Raw genomic sequence first — 16677 nt, 5'->3', positions numbered from 1 at the left:
ATGATGGGCTGATGGCGGCTGAAAGCACAAAAAAAGTTAGAGAATTTCTACAAAGACGCGCCTCAGAACCGCGCAACCGCCATGGCATCGTGGAAGTTTTTTACCCCGGAAGCCCGGCTATGATTCCCATCGAGACGAAATCACCAAACTTTCTTTTCAAACCCATTAATTTACTTTGTTTACATGAATCTCCCTGCAAAATGTGACGACAATCCAAATATTTTTTTGCCTGTTTTCCCGATTTCCACCATTCACCACATTTAGTGCCATCATTCGGTGGTGCTGCTGACTACGGGGAATTTTCGCGTAATGAGGCATGTAACAAAGACGCCAAACACATGAAAAATTATAGACCGATCAGCTTACTGTCAGTTGCCTACAAACTATTTACTAAGGTAATCGCAAATAGAATCAGGAACACCTTAGCCTTCTGTCAAGCAAAGGACCAGGCAGGATTCCGTAAAGGCTACTCAACAATATACCATATTCACACTATGAATCAGGTGATAGAGAAATGTGCAGAATATAACCAACCGTTATATATAGCTTTCATTGATTACGAGAAAGCGTTTGATTCAGTCGAAACCTCAGCAGTCATCGAGGCATTACGGAACCAAGGTGTAGACGAACCGTAGTAAAAATACTGAAAGATACCTTAGCGGCTCCACAGCCACCGTAGTCCTCCATAAAGAAAGCAACAAAATCCCTATAAAGAAAGGCGTCAGGCAGGGAGATACGATCCCTCCAATGCTATTCACAGCGTGTTTACAGGAGGTATTCAGAGACCTGGATTGGGAAGAATTGGGGTCAAGAGTTAATGAAGAATACCTTAGTAACTTGCGATTCGCTGATGATATTGCCTTGCTTAGTAACTCAGGGGACCAATTGCAATGCATGCTCACTGACCTGCAGAGGCAAAGCAGAAGAGTGGGTCTAAAAATTTATCTGCAGAAAACTAAAGTAATGTTTAACAGTCTCGGAAGGGAACAGCAACTTACAATAGGTAGCGAGGCACTGGAAGTGGTAAGGGAATACATCTACTTAGGGCAGGAAGTAACGGCGGATCCGGATCATGAGACGGAAATAACCAGAAGAATAAGAATGGGCTGGGGTGTGTTTGGCAGGCATTCTCAGATCATGAACAGCAGGTTGCCATTATCACTTAATAGAAAAGTGCATAACAGCTGTGTCTTACCAGTACTCACGTACGGGGCAGAAACCTGGAGGCTTACGAAAAGGGTTCTACTCAAATTGAGGACGACGCAACGAGCTATGGAAATGAGAATGATAGGTGTAACGTTAAGGGATAAGAAAATAGCAGATTGGATGAGGGAACAAACGCGAGTTAATGACATCTTAGTTGAAATCAATGAGTGGGCATGTCAGCGGGCCACCGGTCAACACCATGTCAAACCCGTTCCTGCTTTTTGCGCAGATTGTACTCAGCTTGACTGTTCCGGCACGCATACCCGATGGATCAACACGTGTCACCACTGCCAGACTTTACGGAGTCTGCGCGCCAAGACTGCTGCATTACGTCGACGCTTGGACGGCACCGCCCCCAAGTTCCACAACCACGACCTATATAAGAAGCTCGTCGTACGCTGATCACTTCAGTGGGCATGTCAGCGGGCCACCGGTCAACACCATGTCAAACCCGTTCCTGCTTTTTGCGCAGGTCAGTAATAATTCTTCCTCAGTAAAAACTAGCAACCGTTGCCTGGTCCTGCTGGCGTGCCCCAAAAGTGCCTGTGCCGTGTACCTGTATGTACAGGATATTTTGGTTTCATTATTGATGCTATGTGGTGATGTCGAGGTTAATCCCGGGCCGAGCACTGAGGAGCTGCTACTGCAACTTCTGGGTGGTCAGAAGAGTATGCAGGAAAGACTGGACGCAATCGAGGCAAAGCTTAAGCAGGTGGAGGAATCAGCAGCAATAGTAAAGGAGGTAGGCACGAGGATAGCTGATATGGAAAGAACAATTAAAACTCTGGAAAGAAAGTTAGTCGACATTGAAGACAGGAGTCGGAGAAACAACCTAATTGTGTTTGGCATTCCTGAGCGGCGCGACGAAACGTCTACGTCACTTATGGAAGATGTGGTTGATGGCTTGTTCAAAACTACACTAGGCGTACAGGTATCTTCCGCAGAAAGGATACATAGAATTGGCAGGAAGAAAGCAGATAAACCAAGACCAGTCATTCTTAAACTTATTGATCACCGTGAAAAAGTGAACGTTCTTCAAAACTGCTTCAAGCTAAAAAAAGAAAAGAACATATCTGTTGGTGAAGACTTTTCGGCAGCCACGAGGCAAGTAAGAAAATACTTGTGGGACAATACGGCTGATATTAGAAGGCAGGGAGGAAAGGTCAAGTTGATATACGACAAAGTTCGTATTGATAATGAAATGTTTCAATGGGACAGTACCCAAACGAAAATAGTGCCCATCGTTGCACGTTCACTCGCGTCTCAGATGACATGACCCGACTCTCCTGTTAAAAGCACATTTTGTTGTCTGAACGTGAACGCGCGTAGTGTAGTTAACAAAACAGCAGATCTGGAAAGTATTGTTATGGTCCATAGCCCACAGATCATAATTGTTACTGAAACTTGGTTACATCGAGGTATCGACGATGTCGAAATCACTCCAGCAGGGTATGGAATTTACCGTAACGACAGAGATTCCCGAGGTGGTGGCGTAGCCGTGCTTTTTAAGGAGTGCTTGAATGTGTCCAGACTACCTGACCCTGTTGGAATGGAAAGCGTTGTTGTAAAGGTTGTCCTTGAAGATTTCCGTCTTCTGATTGCGGGATTTTATCGCCCTCCAAATTGCAGCCCAGCATTTTTTGAAAACCTGAATGAATTTCTATGCGAATATAGGAACCAATCTTATAGCATTTTGTTGGCAGGTGATTTTAACGTTCCAGATGTCGATTGGGATAATGAGTTCCCAAATGCGCGTTCTCCTACTGCGGAGCCCTTTGTTGACATAGTTCTACTACACAATTTAACGCAATTAGTGAAACTGCCTACTCGTGTTCACGGTGGAAGTGCGTCAACTTTAGATTTATTCCTCGCAAATGACAAAATTATTCGTATGAATCCGAGCGTGCACATTTTTGAAGGGATTTCAGACCACAAAATAGTGTCCTTTGTCATGGAATTGAAGAAATTTTCAAAACTGCAACAGACGGAGACCTTTGTACTCGATTTTTCTCGCGCCAGTGATGTGGATGTACTCGATGCATTGGACAATTCATTCTCTTCCTTTGTTTCCCAATATGAATGCAATGGCATATCCGTTGATATGTTATTGCTGCAATTCAAAGATTTAGTGATGCACTGCACAAAATGTTTCATTCCACACAAAAAGGTTGTAAAACGTACTTGCAAGCCATGGATGACTAAAGAAATAGCCAGGGCAGGCCGTAAAGTAAAAAAAGCAAGGAAACGGTTTCTACAACGACCTTCACCTGAGGGTGCACACCAGTTATCTGAACTGCAACTGCTTCTCAAGAATGCTATAAAAAAAAGTAAAGACCATTATCAGAGCGTACGTTTAAAAGAGTTTCTTGTTGCGTCGCCAGCAAAATTTTGGCGTCACTTGTCGCCAAAGAAGCAATCGGTTTCAAACCTTATCATAAATGGCACTGCTGTAACAGATCGAGGGGACGTAGCCAATGCACTAAACCTTTACTTCTGTTCCGTGTTCACCAGAGATGATGACGTAATTCCACAATTCAATGCTTTTGACGGAATTCCTGCAATAAATAATCTATCTATTAGTGAAGAGGGTGTACTGAAAATTCTGCTCAATCTAGATGTCAGAAAGTCGCCGGGAATTGACGGCATTCCTGCTTCTTTTCTCTTCCGTTACGCTGAATGGTGCGCAAAGTACTTATGCTTGATATTTGATAAATCATTGTCCTGTGCTGAACTTCCGAACGATTGGAAACATGCTAAAATCACACCGATACCCAAAACCAGCGACCGGTCTCTTGTTTCTTCCTACAGGCCTATTTCCTTGTTATGTACATGTGCGAAGGTACTTGAGCACATTATTTTCGCGCATATTTCCACTTTTGCTGAGGAAAACTGCATTATTGATAGCCGACAGCATGGTTTCCGTCGCAAACATTCCACGGTAACGCAGTTACTAGAGATTGTCCATGACCTCGCAGCAGCATTAGATAGGGGCAGCCAAATAGACATGATATTTTTGGATTTTGAAAAAGCTTTCGACAGAGTGTGCCACCAAAAACTGCTTTTGAAACTTAAACCTATTCTGAAAAATGATACATTGCTCGCATGGATAGCAGCATACTTATCTTTCAGGCATCAAACAGTATATATCGATGGAATCAGTTCGGACCCTGCCCCTGTAGAGTCCGGTGTTCCTCAGGGCTCCGTCCTGGGACCATTACTTTTCTTGGTATTTATAAATGATATTGCAGCCAATATATCAGTTAAAATACGTCTGTTTGCCGATGATTGTATACTTTACCATGAGATTTTGTGCAACGACGATCAGGAATTGTTAAATATGTCTCTACGTAAAATTCAAGCCTGGTGCTCAACTTGGCAAATGTGCATTAATTTTAAAAAAACAGTAGCTATGACTGTGACACGTAAAGTTAATCCTTTGAAGTTCCGCTACACCATCGATAACAACGCCTTGTCTCAGGTTACAAAATACAAATACTTAGGAGTCATAATTACATCAGATTTGAAATGGAATGACCACATAACGTACACCGTAAATAAGGCAATGAAACAACTTGGATATTTAAGAAGAACCCTTAGTAAATCCTCCACAGAAATTAGACTACTCGCGTACAAAACTTTCATTAGATCAATTCTAGAACATGCAGCAATCGTTTGGGATCCACACACAAAGTGCAATATTAGCAAACTTGAAAATGTCCAACGCAAATGCGTCAGGTTCATATATAATTGTTATAGTTGGAAAAAATCCCCATCAGCCCTTTTGCAAACTGCCAATTTAGAGACACTACAGGTAAGACGACACCAGGACAAACTAAAATGTTCTACTTAATTTACCATAACCAACTTGGAATAAATAAAAATGCATATTTTCATTCAATTACCCAGCGACAAACCCGTTCCTTCCATTCAAAGAAGGTGAGCGAGTTCTTGTGCAGAACAAATACATTCAAAGCCTCATTTTTTCCGAGCACAATTCGTACATGGAATAACCTACCTGCCAATGTGGTTGAGTGTTCGACGGTGTCTTCTTTCTTGAGCGCATTCCGCAATAGCTAACGTTACTTCACCTTGTCGTGGCATATTGTTTGTACTCCGCTTTGTATGGCTTATGTGGGTTCTTCTCATGCCGTACTTGCTCGACCAAATGTACATTGTATTCCTACATGCTGTATTGTTATGTACCCCACTCCTGCCTAAAGCCTGACATCCAGGCTGGCAGTATGTATTAAATAAAAAAAAATAAATGGGCATGGGCAGGACATGCAATGAGGAGGGAAGATAACCGATGGTCATTAAGGGTTACGGACTGAATTCCAGGGGAAGGGAAGCGTAGCAGGGGGTGGCAGAAAGTTAGGTGGGCGGATGAGATTAAGAAGTTTGCAGGGACGACATGGCCACAATTAGTACATGACCGGGGTTGCTGGAGACGTATGGGAGAGGCCTTTGCCCTGCAGTGGGCGTAACTAGGTTGATGATGAGGCATATAATGCTTCTTCATTAAATGCCCTCGCATGTTACCGAATGGCATCAAAGCTGTCCGATTCAGGAATGTCGCTATGAATCAACGATTAAATACGGAAAACCGTGGTTCTTAAGTTTCGTTAACCAAGAGCGTGTAAGATGAGATACTGAAGTGGAAATCATAAGACAGGTTAAACTCGAATGTGCAAAATAATAAATAGAAGAGGTAATGGAAGGTGGATGAAAATTTTACTTTCCGGCGGTGCGAGCAGAACCAGCAGCCAGTGCATTACGCTTGCGTAGCACTACCAGTTGTGCTGCGGTGAGGGCAATCAATGCGGTCACTATGTTGGGTATTGATGTTCACTACATGTACTAACCCTTGGGAGTGTTCGAGAGCACTACTCACGGTTGTGGTGGTTATTGGTCGAACATCCTTTTTTTTTCACGATGACGTCATGTAAGGTGGGAAGTTAGGAGAGCAGGCACCTTGTTAAGAAACCCTCGTATGCTACCTAATCACATTGTGGGTGAAGAAAAACCAGACAGGCGCTGGTGCCTGGTACCCACAAATAATATTTTTAGCCGAGCCCACTCAATAGGCGGAAGCCTGATTTCGCCGATTCCACTGCTCGCAGACTGTCAACTTGCTGGTCGTGTCGTCGCCGTCTTTTGTTACCGGACCGTTGTGGCACGTAGTAGTGCACTACAGGGCCTCTCTTCTAGTGAGGAAGCCGTGAGTTGGACGAATGAAGAAGCACAGATGGCGTTGGTGCGAAGCATACGCGCCTAGTAAAACTGGCCTGGCCGAGAGGGAATGTGACAGCAGAAGTGGCTAAAGCACCAGAGTCTAAGTAAGCAGGCTTTAGATGGTCGACGGAGACCGTGTCTTCCCGGCCGTTGATGAGCAATATAAAGTTTTTACGTGCACGCTTCAGTACATTGAACGGGCCATCATACGGGGGTCGTAAGGAAGAAAGCACAATGTGTTAGCGCACAAAGATGTGCGTGCAGTTCTCAAGGCCAAGGTTGATGTATACGGGCCGGGAAGAACGTCGTTGCCGCGGAGTGGAGAGACAATATGCATAACCCTGCGTAGACGGTAAGCGCAGTCGGAAACGTCAGCAGGTACGGTGTGCGAGTCGTTGAAGACTTCGCCAGCGACTCCTAGCCTGGTGCCAAACGTAAGCTCGGTGACGCTGGTGGAGGAGTCACTGCGAAGAGCAGTGCGGCTGCCAAACATAACGAAAAAAAGGCGCTCGATCCATTATGAAGGAAAAGTCGTAGCCATGAGTGAAGCCTTCAACATTCGGCAATCCCATTGTATATCTGGTGGTAAAATGTAGTATTGACGTGATTGACGCCAAGTAACCGAGATAAATTGGCGAACAATGTTGAGTTGAATTGACGGCCACGGTCAGTCGTAATGGTGGAAGGGACACCGTAGCCGCTAATCCAGAGTGTGATTAGTGGTCGAGTTATCGACTCCACCGTTATTTCCTGGAGGGGCATCGCTTCAGGCCGTCGGATGCACCTGTCAACAGGTAGCGATGGTTCCCGCAGGGAAGAAAGGGGTCAACAATATCGACGTGCGGATGACTGAAGCGGTTGTCCGCAGACGGGAATGTGCCAAAAGGAGTCGCAGTGTGGCGATAAAGTTTAGACTGTTGGCAGTTGGGGCACGCGCGTGACCAGAGACGAACCTCAACATTGATAGTGGGCCACACATAACAAGAATTGAGGAATCGCTGTGTTGCGCGAATGCCAGGATAAGCCAAAGAATGAAGGGCATCAATGACGGTCCAGAGGTATGGGCGAGGCACGTGAGCACGACGACGTCCCGTCGACGTATCACTAACGAGGGGCAGGTTGCAGTGAGGAAGCAAGATATTGTTGCGGAGAGGGAGCCCGATCCACCAATGTATTTACAACTATTTGCATGGAGAAAAGTTAGTGTAAATCGCGCAGGCTGGAACTAAGGTCGCAGCTGCAGAATCCAGTTTATCAGAGGAGCATACCGGGCAAGTTGGAAATCCATTACTGAAGTATTATTGCGCAACAAAAAAGAACACGAACCTAAAGAAGAAGACACACCAAGCGCTTGGTGTGTCTTCTTCTCTAACGTCCCAGTTTTTTTTTTTTTTGCTTCGCAATAAAATTTGAGTAACAGCCTATCACATCGTGTTCCTCTTGCGCGCACGGTCCTGTCCAAATGCACCGTCACCAAACCCCCGGGAGCTGGAGCGCCGTCCTGGCGCTTCTTAGAATAATAGCACTCTAGATGGACATTACGATCTTAAACGGGACACGTGCTCGACGTCTGTTCATAGCTGGCACGAGGACGGCGGTCTTCAACTGAGGCGATTTCGTGATTGAATTGACTTAATCGTCGCAATACCCGGTCGGACCCGGTGTAGCGTGACAGCTGTTTATTCCAACAGGCCGACACGGCGACTTGCAGTCCACAGAAGAACGAGATTTCCGGGACAGAACTGAAGGTTCCACTGGCAATGGTCGTATCGAGACTTTTGTGACGCTTGAGCCCCTTTAAGTCGATCACAGGTAACCTGGCGAGCTATACAAGTCCGACCAACGGTGTCATGGGCGTATTCCGTTGTATGTTGCGACACTGAAGGTAGCAAGGTATCAAAAGGCACAGTGTGATGGCGACCAAACAAGACGTAGAAAGGCGAAAAACCTGTGCTGTCATGACGTGAGTAATTGTACGCAGGTGTCACGTAGGGCAAAGTGCTGTCCCAATCGCGATGGTCTGCTGAATCGTGCACAGACACCATCTCTGTAAGGGTGCAATTCAGACGTTCAGTCAGTCCGTTCGTTTGTGGGTGATATGCGATTGCAAGTTGTTCGGTGGAGCAGGAACGAAGTATATGTTCAACAACTTGGAACAGGAAGTAGCGGCCCCGAACTGTCAGCAACTACCTTCGCGCGCCATAGTGAAGAGTCACGTCCTAATTAAAACGTCTGCTTCATCTGTAGCACAGCTGGTGGGAGGGACATGTGTAATCGCATAGCGCGTCGCACCCTCCCCCCCCCCCCCCCCAGTCTGTGGCAATGCCTATCCATTTGTTTCCTTTTATGGATGTGCAGAAGGGGCCAAGAAGGTCCATGCCGACATGGAAGGAAGGTTCTGTGGGGACATTGATTGGATTAAGGTGGCCAGCAGTTTGCGCACATGGCCTCTTTCGATACTGGCAGGAGCCGCAAGCCGCAACGTAACATTACACAGAGTGGTAAAGGCCTGGCCAGAGGAAGCGACGTTGAAATCTGTCGTAAATGTGGGAGGTGCGAAAGTGTCTGGTAGTGGGCGCGTCGTGGAGCTCAGCAAGAACAGTAGAACGGAGATGACGAGGGGCAACTATTAGTAAATCTGGTCCGTCAGAGCTTATGTTACGTCGATAAAGAATGTCGCCATGAACCCCAAGCACTATGGTTGAGCGATGTAATTGTCCTGAAGTCAAGCGCTCAATGATTGACCGGAGAGAGTCATCCTTTCACTCCTCAGTAACGAGGTCGAGAAAGTCAGAAATGGTCAGAAGGCAAGTGTCCGCATCCTGTTCGTCGTTGTCAGGAGGATCGACAGGACGAAAGCAGTCGGCGTCCAGATGTAAGCGGCCGGACTTGTACATCACAAGAAAAGAATACTTCGTTCATGACCCCAAAAGAACGCCGCGCCCTACTTGAGGTCAGTCAGTGGCCAGACGATATCCGCCAAATTTTTAACAAACTCACGAAAATAGGAGCATGAGCCCATTAGGTCACGCACATCTTTTGCTGAGCAGGGTACAAGAAAGTTCTTGGATGCGTACCTTACCAGGATCAGGTTGTATACCGGCAGCACTGAAAAGTTGGCCAAGGACTCTGCCTTCGAAGTGTCCAAAATGGAACTTAGAAGAGTTAACTTGAAGGCCAGCCTATTTAAAAACTTCAAGAATAGCGGCCAAGTGACTGAGGTGGCTGTCAAACGAAAGGAAAAATGCGATAACATTGTCCACGTAACATAAGCAGGTGGACCACTTATAGCCCCGAAGGAGAAAGTCTATTCTTTGGAAAGTTGCTGGGGCATTATAAAGTCCGAAAGGTATAAGCTTAAAATGTTAAATGCCGTCCTCTGTAAAAAAAGCGTTCTTATCACGCTCGAGGTCATCAGCCGAAAGCTGTCAGTAACCGGATCGGAGGTCGATTGAAGAGAAGTATTTCGAACAGTGAAGGCAGTCGAGAACGTCATCAACACGCGGGAAAGGGTACACATGCTTTTTCGTGACCTGGTTCAGGTGATGCCCAAGGACTCGAACAGGGCTCAATTACACTTTTGGTTAGCATGTTGCCTTCTTCAGCTTGGATAACGTGGCGTTCCGCATGAGACACCCAATAAGGTAGTCGGCGGATAGAACTAGCATCACCAGTGTGAATCTTATGGGTGAAAACGGAAGTCTGTGCCAGCGGGCGATCCTCAATGTAAAAAATGTCGCAATTAGACACGAGGACGCTACAAAGATCCGCAGCCTATTCGGGAACATGGGTGTAAGAAATCATATTGGAACGTATGTCGGGATCGGACGTGGCGGACCTGACCAGACAGCAGGTGGCTGCGACGAGCATACAAAACCTAATACAGAGATGGTGGAATGGTCGATGGGAGAAGCCTTTCGGGATAACTTGCTTACACAAACCAAATTTTAAAACAAGAAGAAATACGCGGTTATCGGCGATAGTCCCAATGATATGAAGAAAGGCAACTGTGCGTAGCAGGAGAACATTGACATTAGGAGTCAGCACTTTGTCAGTGTCGGGAACAGATGTGAAGCACGTCAAAGGCATATACATGGGGGCTTGAGGCGGCAACCGTAACAACTCTACAGAGCATAAACGAGGCTCAGTTGCCGTCTGGACAAATGTTGTTCCCGAATGGCATCGAGAACCAGCGGTTGCTACACAGCGTGGCGACAACTGAAGGACGGTCATCCGGTGTTCGCCACTTCACCATGTTGCGAGACCCTAAAATGAACGTTTATTTTGAGCTTACATGAGCGAAGGACGTTCGGTTGGCCTAGAACTGGCCACAGTGCAAACTGTCTGCAACCCGACATTGGCGAGTGCTTGTGACAAAATAGCGTTGAACAAGAGGGACCATAGGAGCGCCTGTAACGTTGACAGATGGGTACAGGGCCGCGAGCCACATGGCTTCCAGCTCATGACGCACGATCTTCGTGTACTGCTCTGAACGCCGCTGTTGCCACGAAGGAGAGTCCTGTCGGTTTTCACAAGACGATGTGGCAGCCGCATTCAGAAGCCGTGAAAATTTGTGATAAATGCGAGCACTTTTCGCCTGCTCGAAACGCTTACACTCCATTATAATGTCATTATCTGAAGTACAGCTCTTACAACTGAGTAAATTGAAGGCGTAATCCGCGATAGCTTTTAAGACATGCCCGACTTTTTCAGACTCCGGCATTTCACCGTCGGCCTTGCGGCCGAATGCCAGTACGGCTTGCAGATATGCGACATGCTTTTGCTGGACGTCTGAAATCTTGGCGACGACCTTCCGGCCCAGTGATTTTCCGAAGAGAACTCGCAGCTTCTGCTTGAAGGTATCCGACTCACGGAGTTCTTTGTGGTTTTAAAACTACACTCGCGCAGTTCCCACCAACTAAAGAAATATGTTCCTCAGCATCAGTGTGAGATCCCATTTGTTGTAGCAGCTCACCATCTCGTACATCTCCATCCAGTCGTCGATGTTGGCGCAATCGGTGCCGCAGAAGGTTCCTGGATCACGCGGATGCGTGAGTACAACAGTCGACGCAGTCGACGCCGTCGACACAGGCGTTGCCGAACTAGGCACGATTTCCTCCGACATCGGTGAAGAACCGAAGCCGTAGTCACTGCGAAGCTCTGTTATGAGTCGTTGCCCCGCACCTCCACCAAATGTTCCGAAGGGGAAGCCCATGCGCAAATGTATCTACAACTGTTTGCACGGGGAAAAGTTAGTGGTAATCGCGCTGGCTGGTGCAGAGGTCACAGCTCCAGGAGCAAGTCTACCACTTCCTCTTCGTCTTTCTCTTACGCGCATGGTCCTGCCCAAATGGACCGTAACAGTATCTTCAAACATCATAGAGGTACCACTTATGCGAAGCAGCTGGAGCTCGGCTTCGACACTCTGGGTGGTAGCCATGGCCGTGGAACGAATGACCGGTTGGCCGTGGCCCGTTGCATGGATGGCGGGGCGAGAAAGTGCATCGGCAACGGCGTTAGATGCTCCACAGACGTGACAAATGTCGCTGTCGCTAGCGAATTCAAAAATATAGGCGAGCTGTCTGATTTCGCAGGGAGCGTAGGAGGTGCTGCTGGACGCTAGGGCGGAAGTTAGTGGTTTATGGTCGGTAAGGACATTGAAGGACCGTGCCTCGAGTAAATGTCGATAGTGCTTCACAGCCGAATAGATGGCTAGCAGCTCTCGGCCGAGTGTGCTGCAGCAGCACTCAGGTGGTGCAAGGTTCTCGGAAAAGAAGGCGATGGGCTGCCAAGCAACAGCACCTAACTGATGCCACACTGCACCAACAGCGGTATTGATTGCATCAACTATGACAGGCGTTGCAGCGTCGCATTTGGGGTTGGCGAGGAGCATCGGGGTGGAAATCACTTATTTGATGCTTCTGCACGCGCGGTCAATGGTGTCTTTGCAGCCCACGGGAGTATTTGATTTCTTTAGGCCTGAGAGAAAGTCGTGTAGAGGCTGCAGTATATTGGCGCAGCGAGGAACTAAGCGCCGATAATAGTTGGCGAGGCCAAGAAATTCGCGCAGTTGCCTGGTGGTTGAAAGCTGGGGAAACTCACGGATGGCTGTGAAGGGAGTCAGGAGTGGACGAATGCCGCGTGCATGGACGCGATGGCCGAGGTGACTCCGTAACGGAAAACTCGCTCTTCGGACCGTTACCGACAGAACCAAACTTGCTGAGTCTTGCGACCACTTGACGTAGATGGAGGTTCTGAGCTTCGGTCGCGGTGCTGTAGATGATGATGTTGTCAAGAGACGAAATGCAGCAAGTCAAGCCACGTAATACCTGGTCAACGAAACACTGAAAGGTCTGCGCCGCATTGCGAAAAACGAAAGGCATGTGAAGATATTAGAGCAGGCCGAAGAGTGTTCGACCTTGCAGATTTCCGCAGAACTATTACGCCACTCTTGCGCCTTTGCTTCGAGTTGTTGACAAATTCAAATTCGCCCTGCTATCTTGTAGACGCCTGGTTAGCTATGATGGTAGAGCGGCGGCCCTGGAAAGGCAGTGGTCCCGTGTTCCTGTCCCGGACCACGATGAATTTTTCTTAACGTGCTAGGCTTTTCTTTCTAGGAACCCATATGGGTTTCCTTTGTAGCAATTGCTAGGATAATGGCGGTCTTGGGAATATCTGAAGGTTCAACAGGAATCTAGTGGCAGGCTTTCAACAGGTCGACTTTGTTAAATATGGTGCAGCCGCGCAGTTCCGACGTCAAAGTCCTGAATGTGAGGTGTTGCTTACCGATCTGGGACAGCGGCCTTGTTGAGAGCTCGCTAATCACCGCAGGGACGTCAGTCACCGGTCTTCTTGGGTGCCATATGGAGTGGTGAGGCCCAAGGACTGGAGGAAGGACAAATGAAGTGGAGGTCAAGCACGTGTTCAAACTCCTCTTTGGTGTCAGCTAGACAATCCGGCGCAAGGCGACTACTCCACGCAAACACGGGAGGGTCAGTCATTATGATATGATGTGTCGGGCTTCGAGCAACCGAGCAATGAAAAGAGGGGGTTCAGAAGACGTCCAGAAATTATGCAACTACGGCTGGCCAAGCGTCGGCAAAGAGCATGTGCGCCTGGCAAAGCCGAAGCATTGGAGTGCGACATGAAACTGGATGGTGAAATTCGTTTTAGAGTCCAAGATGCGGCTTAGCCGCACGTTGACGACGAGCTTGTCATGCCAAAGAAAGTTGGCTCCGATAATGGGCTGGTGCACGACCGCGATGACAAAAATCCAGCGAAAGGTAGGTCTGAGACCCACGTCAAGAGTCACCGAATTTTGTCCGTATGACCGAATGGTTGATCCGTTGACCGCAGTAAGAAGGAGCGAGTGGGAAGGATGGTGGCGCTCAGCCAACGCAGCAGGAAGGACGCAACTCTCGACGCCAGTTTCGACAAGATACCGGACTTTGGTGACGCGGTCGGCGACGAGGAAAAAGCGACTGTATGTGGGGCCTGTAACAGCGGTCACCGTCAGTGTTCGGCCCAACCGTTTCCGGGTAGGCTGGGTGGGCTGGCGGCACTCGTTTACGCGAAAGTCATAGCAACGGTGGTACCAGCAAAGTGTAACGGTAGGAGGAGAAAAACGTTCAGAATGACCGGGGCTGGGGCGGCGAGGTTGTGTGTGACGAACAACGCGGCCGGCGTGTTCGGATGACAGCGACCTCAACTGTCAGCCGCGCTTCTTGCGGTGTCAGCTCCTCGTTCACTTTGAGGAGACGCGCATAGCTGTCACCAGCGCCTGCGCTGTGAGGAGGGTAAGGAGGACGATGAACTGTGGCCACGGAGGGAAAACCGACATCCACAATCTCGTCGGCTAACTGGGCCAGTGATTCGAATGTCGAGAATGAAGACGCGGTCAGGATCATACGCACCTGCGGTGAAAGGCGCTGCAGGACAAGATCCCAGAGTAGTGCGCTGTCACTTCAATGAGCCAAGTCTCCAGCCAACGCTTGCATACGACGCAATAAGTCGGTAGCTTTGTGGTCGCCGAGCTCCTCCAATGTAAGAAGTTGCTGCAATCGATGCTGCTCCGTTTCAGTCGTGCGCTGGATGAGCGTCGCCTTAAGGTGGTTATAGGGACGGTTGACGGGTGGGCAGCGTAGAACATCGCGAGTAATTGTAGCAGTAGCAGATGGAAGCGCTCCAACGACGTGGTAGAGCATGGTAAACATGGAACATGGTGGTAGTGAAGGAAACAGGGATTGGATGGTAATGAACCAAAGTTGCAAGTGCGACGACCAGAACTCCGGGAGCTTGAGAGCGGAGACTTAGACATCGCGGGGCAGTGGCATTGACGGTAGTAATTGACTGGGACAATCCGAGCCTATGGCTGACCAGGAAGACTACGAAGACAGCGGGGCTCGAGCTCCTTGCGGCGGTGGGCCTAGCGAAGCGTCCGAGGCACCCAGGGCTGAGAACGATGAGACGAAGTCCGGAACCACCTATTCGTGGGTGAAGAAAAACCAAACAGACGCTGGTGTCTGGTGTCCACAAATTATACTTTTAGCCGATCCCGCTCAATCAGACGAATGCCCACCGATTCCACTGCTCCCGCACCTTCAGCGTGCTGGTCATGTCGTCGTCGTCTTTTGTGACCGGACCATTGTTTGTTTGTTTGTTTGTTTATTTGTTTATTGAGAAAACAACGCTCAATAGCGGTTTGTCTTGGCGCCAAGGCAAAAGGCGGCCCTAAAAGCCACCTGACTAGGCCTTCGACACCACACAGCACGTGCAGCACACAACATGAGCGCAACATGCTTCAAAACACACTGCAAAATATCACACATACAAATAAGAAATGCACGTACAGAGTCTAGATCACGATAAAGCAAGATAAGGAAGAATGACAGAAATAGTCGTCAACACATTCATCATCAAGAAGTGGCATGTGCTAGTGCGAAACAATGCTGTCAAATTCAGGACCGTCGCTGTGAATGAACGATAGATGAAATAAAAACGTGTCTCTGAAGTTTTGGTAATCCTCAGCATATAAAGTCGAGATAATGAAGTGAAGGAAATCGCCAAAGACGTCATTAGGCGTTGAGATCAATGTATAGAAGTGTTGTATATGTGGTTTCGGTTCCGGTTTGGGGATCACCTGCCGCCAGAGGCACCAGTGTCGCTATGTGTATATATGTGACGGTATGTGGCAATAAACCTGGGATTGTTTGGTTGCTAGCAGTTCGTGTACTTGGGCGGCACCCGCCGCTACAACATTGGCGCGGCCCTGCGAACTGCTAGCAACATAGAGTTTCATATTAGTATACCTAGAGGCAAATCTGGCGCTGCGATCGTTCAACCATCATGGGAATGATGGGAAGTACAGGCTTCGGATTGGCATTCTATTGACTGGCGAACCAGTCCACGAGTATTTTTTTTGCAGTTTCGGTTTCGCTCCAAGCGCAATCGCTATAACCTGCAGTGGGACAGTGCAACGCAAAGCTCTCTGCCTTTGTTATGTTGCTCGGAGTAGCGATAGCGCACTGGGCCAGCGACTGGGACGATGCTTGTGTTGCGGTGTGGCGTCGAAGCCCTGACGAGAAAGCGGCGGCATCGTAAACGTTGAAAGAACATGTTTTGAGCGTTTGGACTTTGGTTTGTGAAGTGTGTTAGGTTGGCACTGTAGCGTTATGTGCTTTATGAAACTTCATAATAGGACAAAGAAGGCACTACTGATACAATACATATACAGTTGTACTTCTAGTGGCTTGACAATCAAATTTTATTGAGAGCTTCATTCTGCATTGCTCGTTTATGTGCTCATTGAAATGCGTGTTTTAGGACTTTGAGAACACAAACTTACTTGTGGTAGGAAAGATAGCTGCTTCCTAGCTGTAGTCTAGTGTCGCACAATGGGTACCCGCAAAGCCACGCTGTGACGCATCGGAAGCGGGTATGCTTCACCAATATAAAATATGGTGAAGCATACCCGTAGGAGGCCACTAGCGTCCTAGCTAGCACTGCAGCAGATGTGCTTAAAAGTACTTGAAGACGTTCAGCAATCGTGACAGCCGACGCAACCTTCCGAAAGAGCGAGAGAGTTCGCAAATGCCTGTCGTCTGCGAGAAAAGTCTCGCGTTAAATGCAGCGAGAAGGCGTCGTAGCAGACGACACTTGTAGCATTCCGCTCAAGAGCGCAACGCTTTGTCACAATACAGCACTTCTATTTTCAGAAATACTTGATGAGTATTTTTATAT

At 48.0% G+C, this 16677-nt stretch overlaps 2 protein-coding genes across 2 annotated transcripts in view; one reads left to right on the top strand and one right to left on the bottom strand.

The window, feature by feature from the left end:
• Positions 1-16677, bottom strand: part of LOC135918445 (uncharacterized) — a 232426-nt gene that overhangs the window by 183618 nt on the left and 32131 nt on the right. The gene's annotated exons all lie outside the window — the stretch shown is intronic.
• The window catches only part of LOC139056444 (uncharacterized), a 40970-nt gene continuing 25682 nt past the window's right edge, over positions 1390-16677 (top strand). The window contains exon 1 of the mRNA XM_070534689.1: positions 1390-1678. Within this exon, the coding sequence (XP_070390790.1) occupies positions 1406-1678 (273 nt within the window). The 5' untranslated portion in view covers positions 1390-1405. The remainder of the gene's footprint in view (positions 1679-16677) is intronic.

This window comes from Dermacentor albipictus, chromosome 2 (genome assembly GCF_038994185.2).
Source record: "Dermacentor albipictus isolate Rhodes 1998 colony chromosome 2, USDA_Dalb.pri_finalv2, whole genome shotgun sequence".
Lineage (NCBI taxonomy): Eukaryota > Metazoa > Arthropoda > Arachnida > Ixodida > Ixodidae > Dermacentor > Dermacentor albipictus.
The sequence above is the reverse complement of the archived record's forward strand: the minus strand, read 5'-3'. Positions and strand labels throughout refer to the sequence as shown.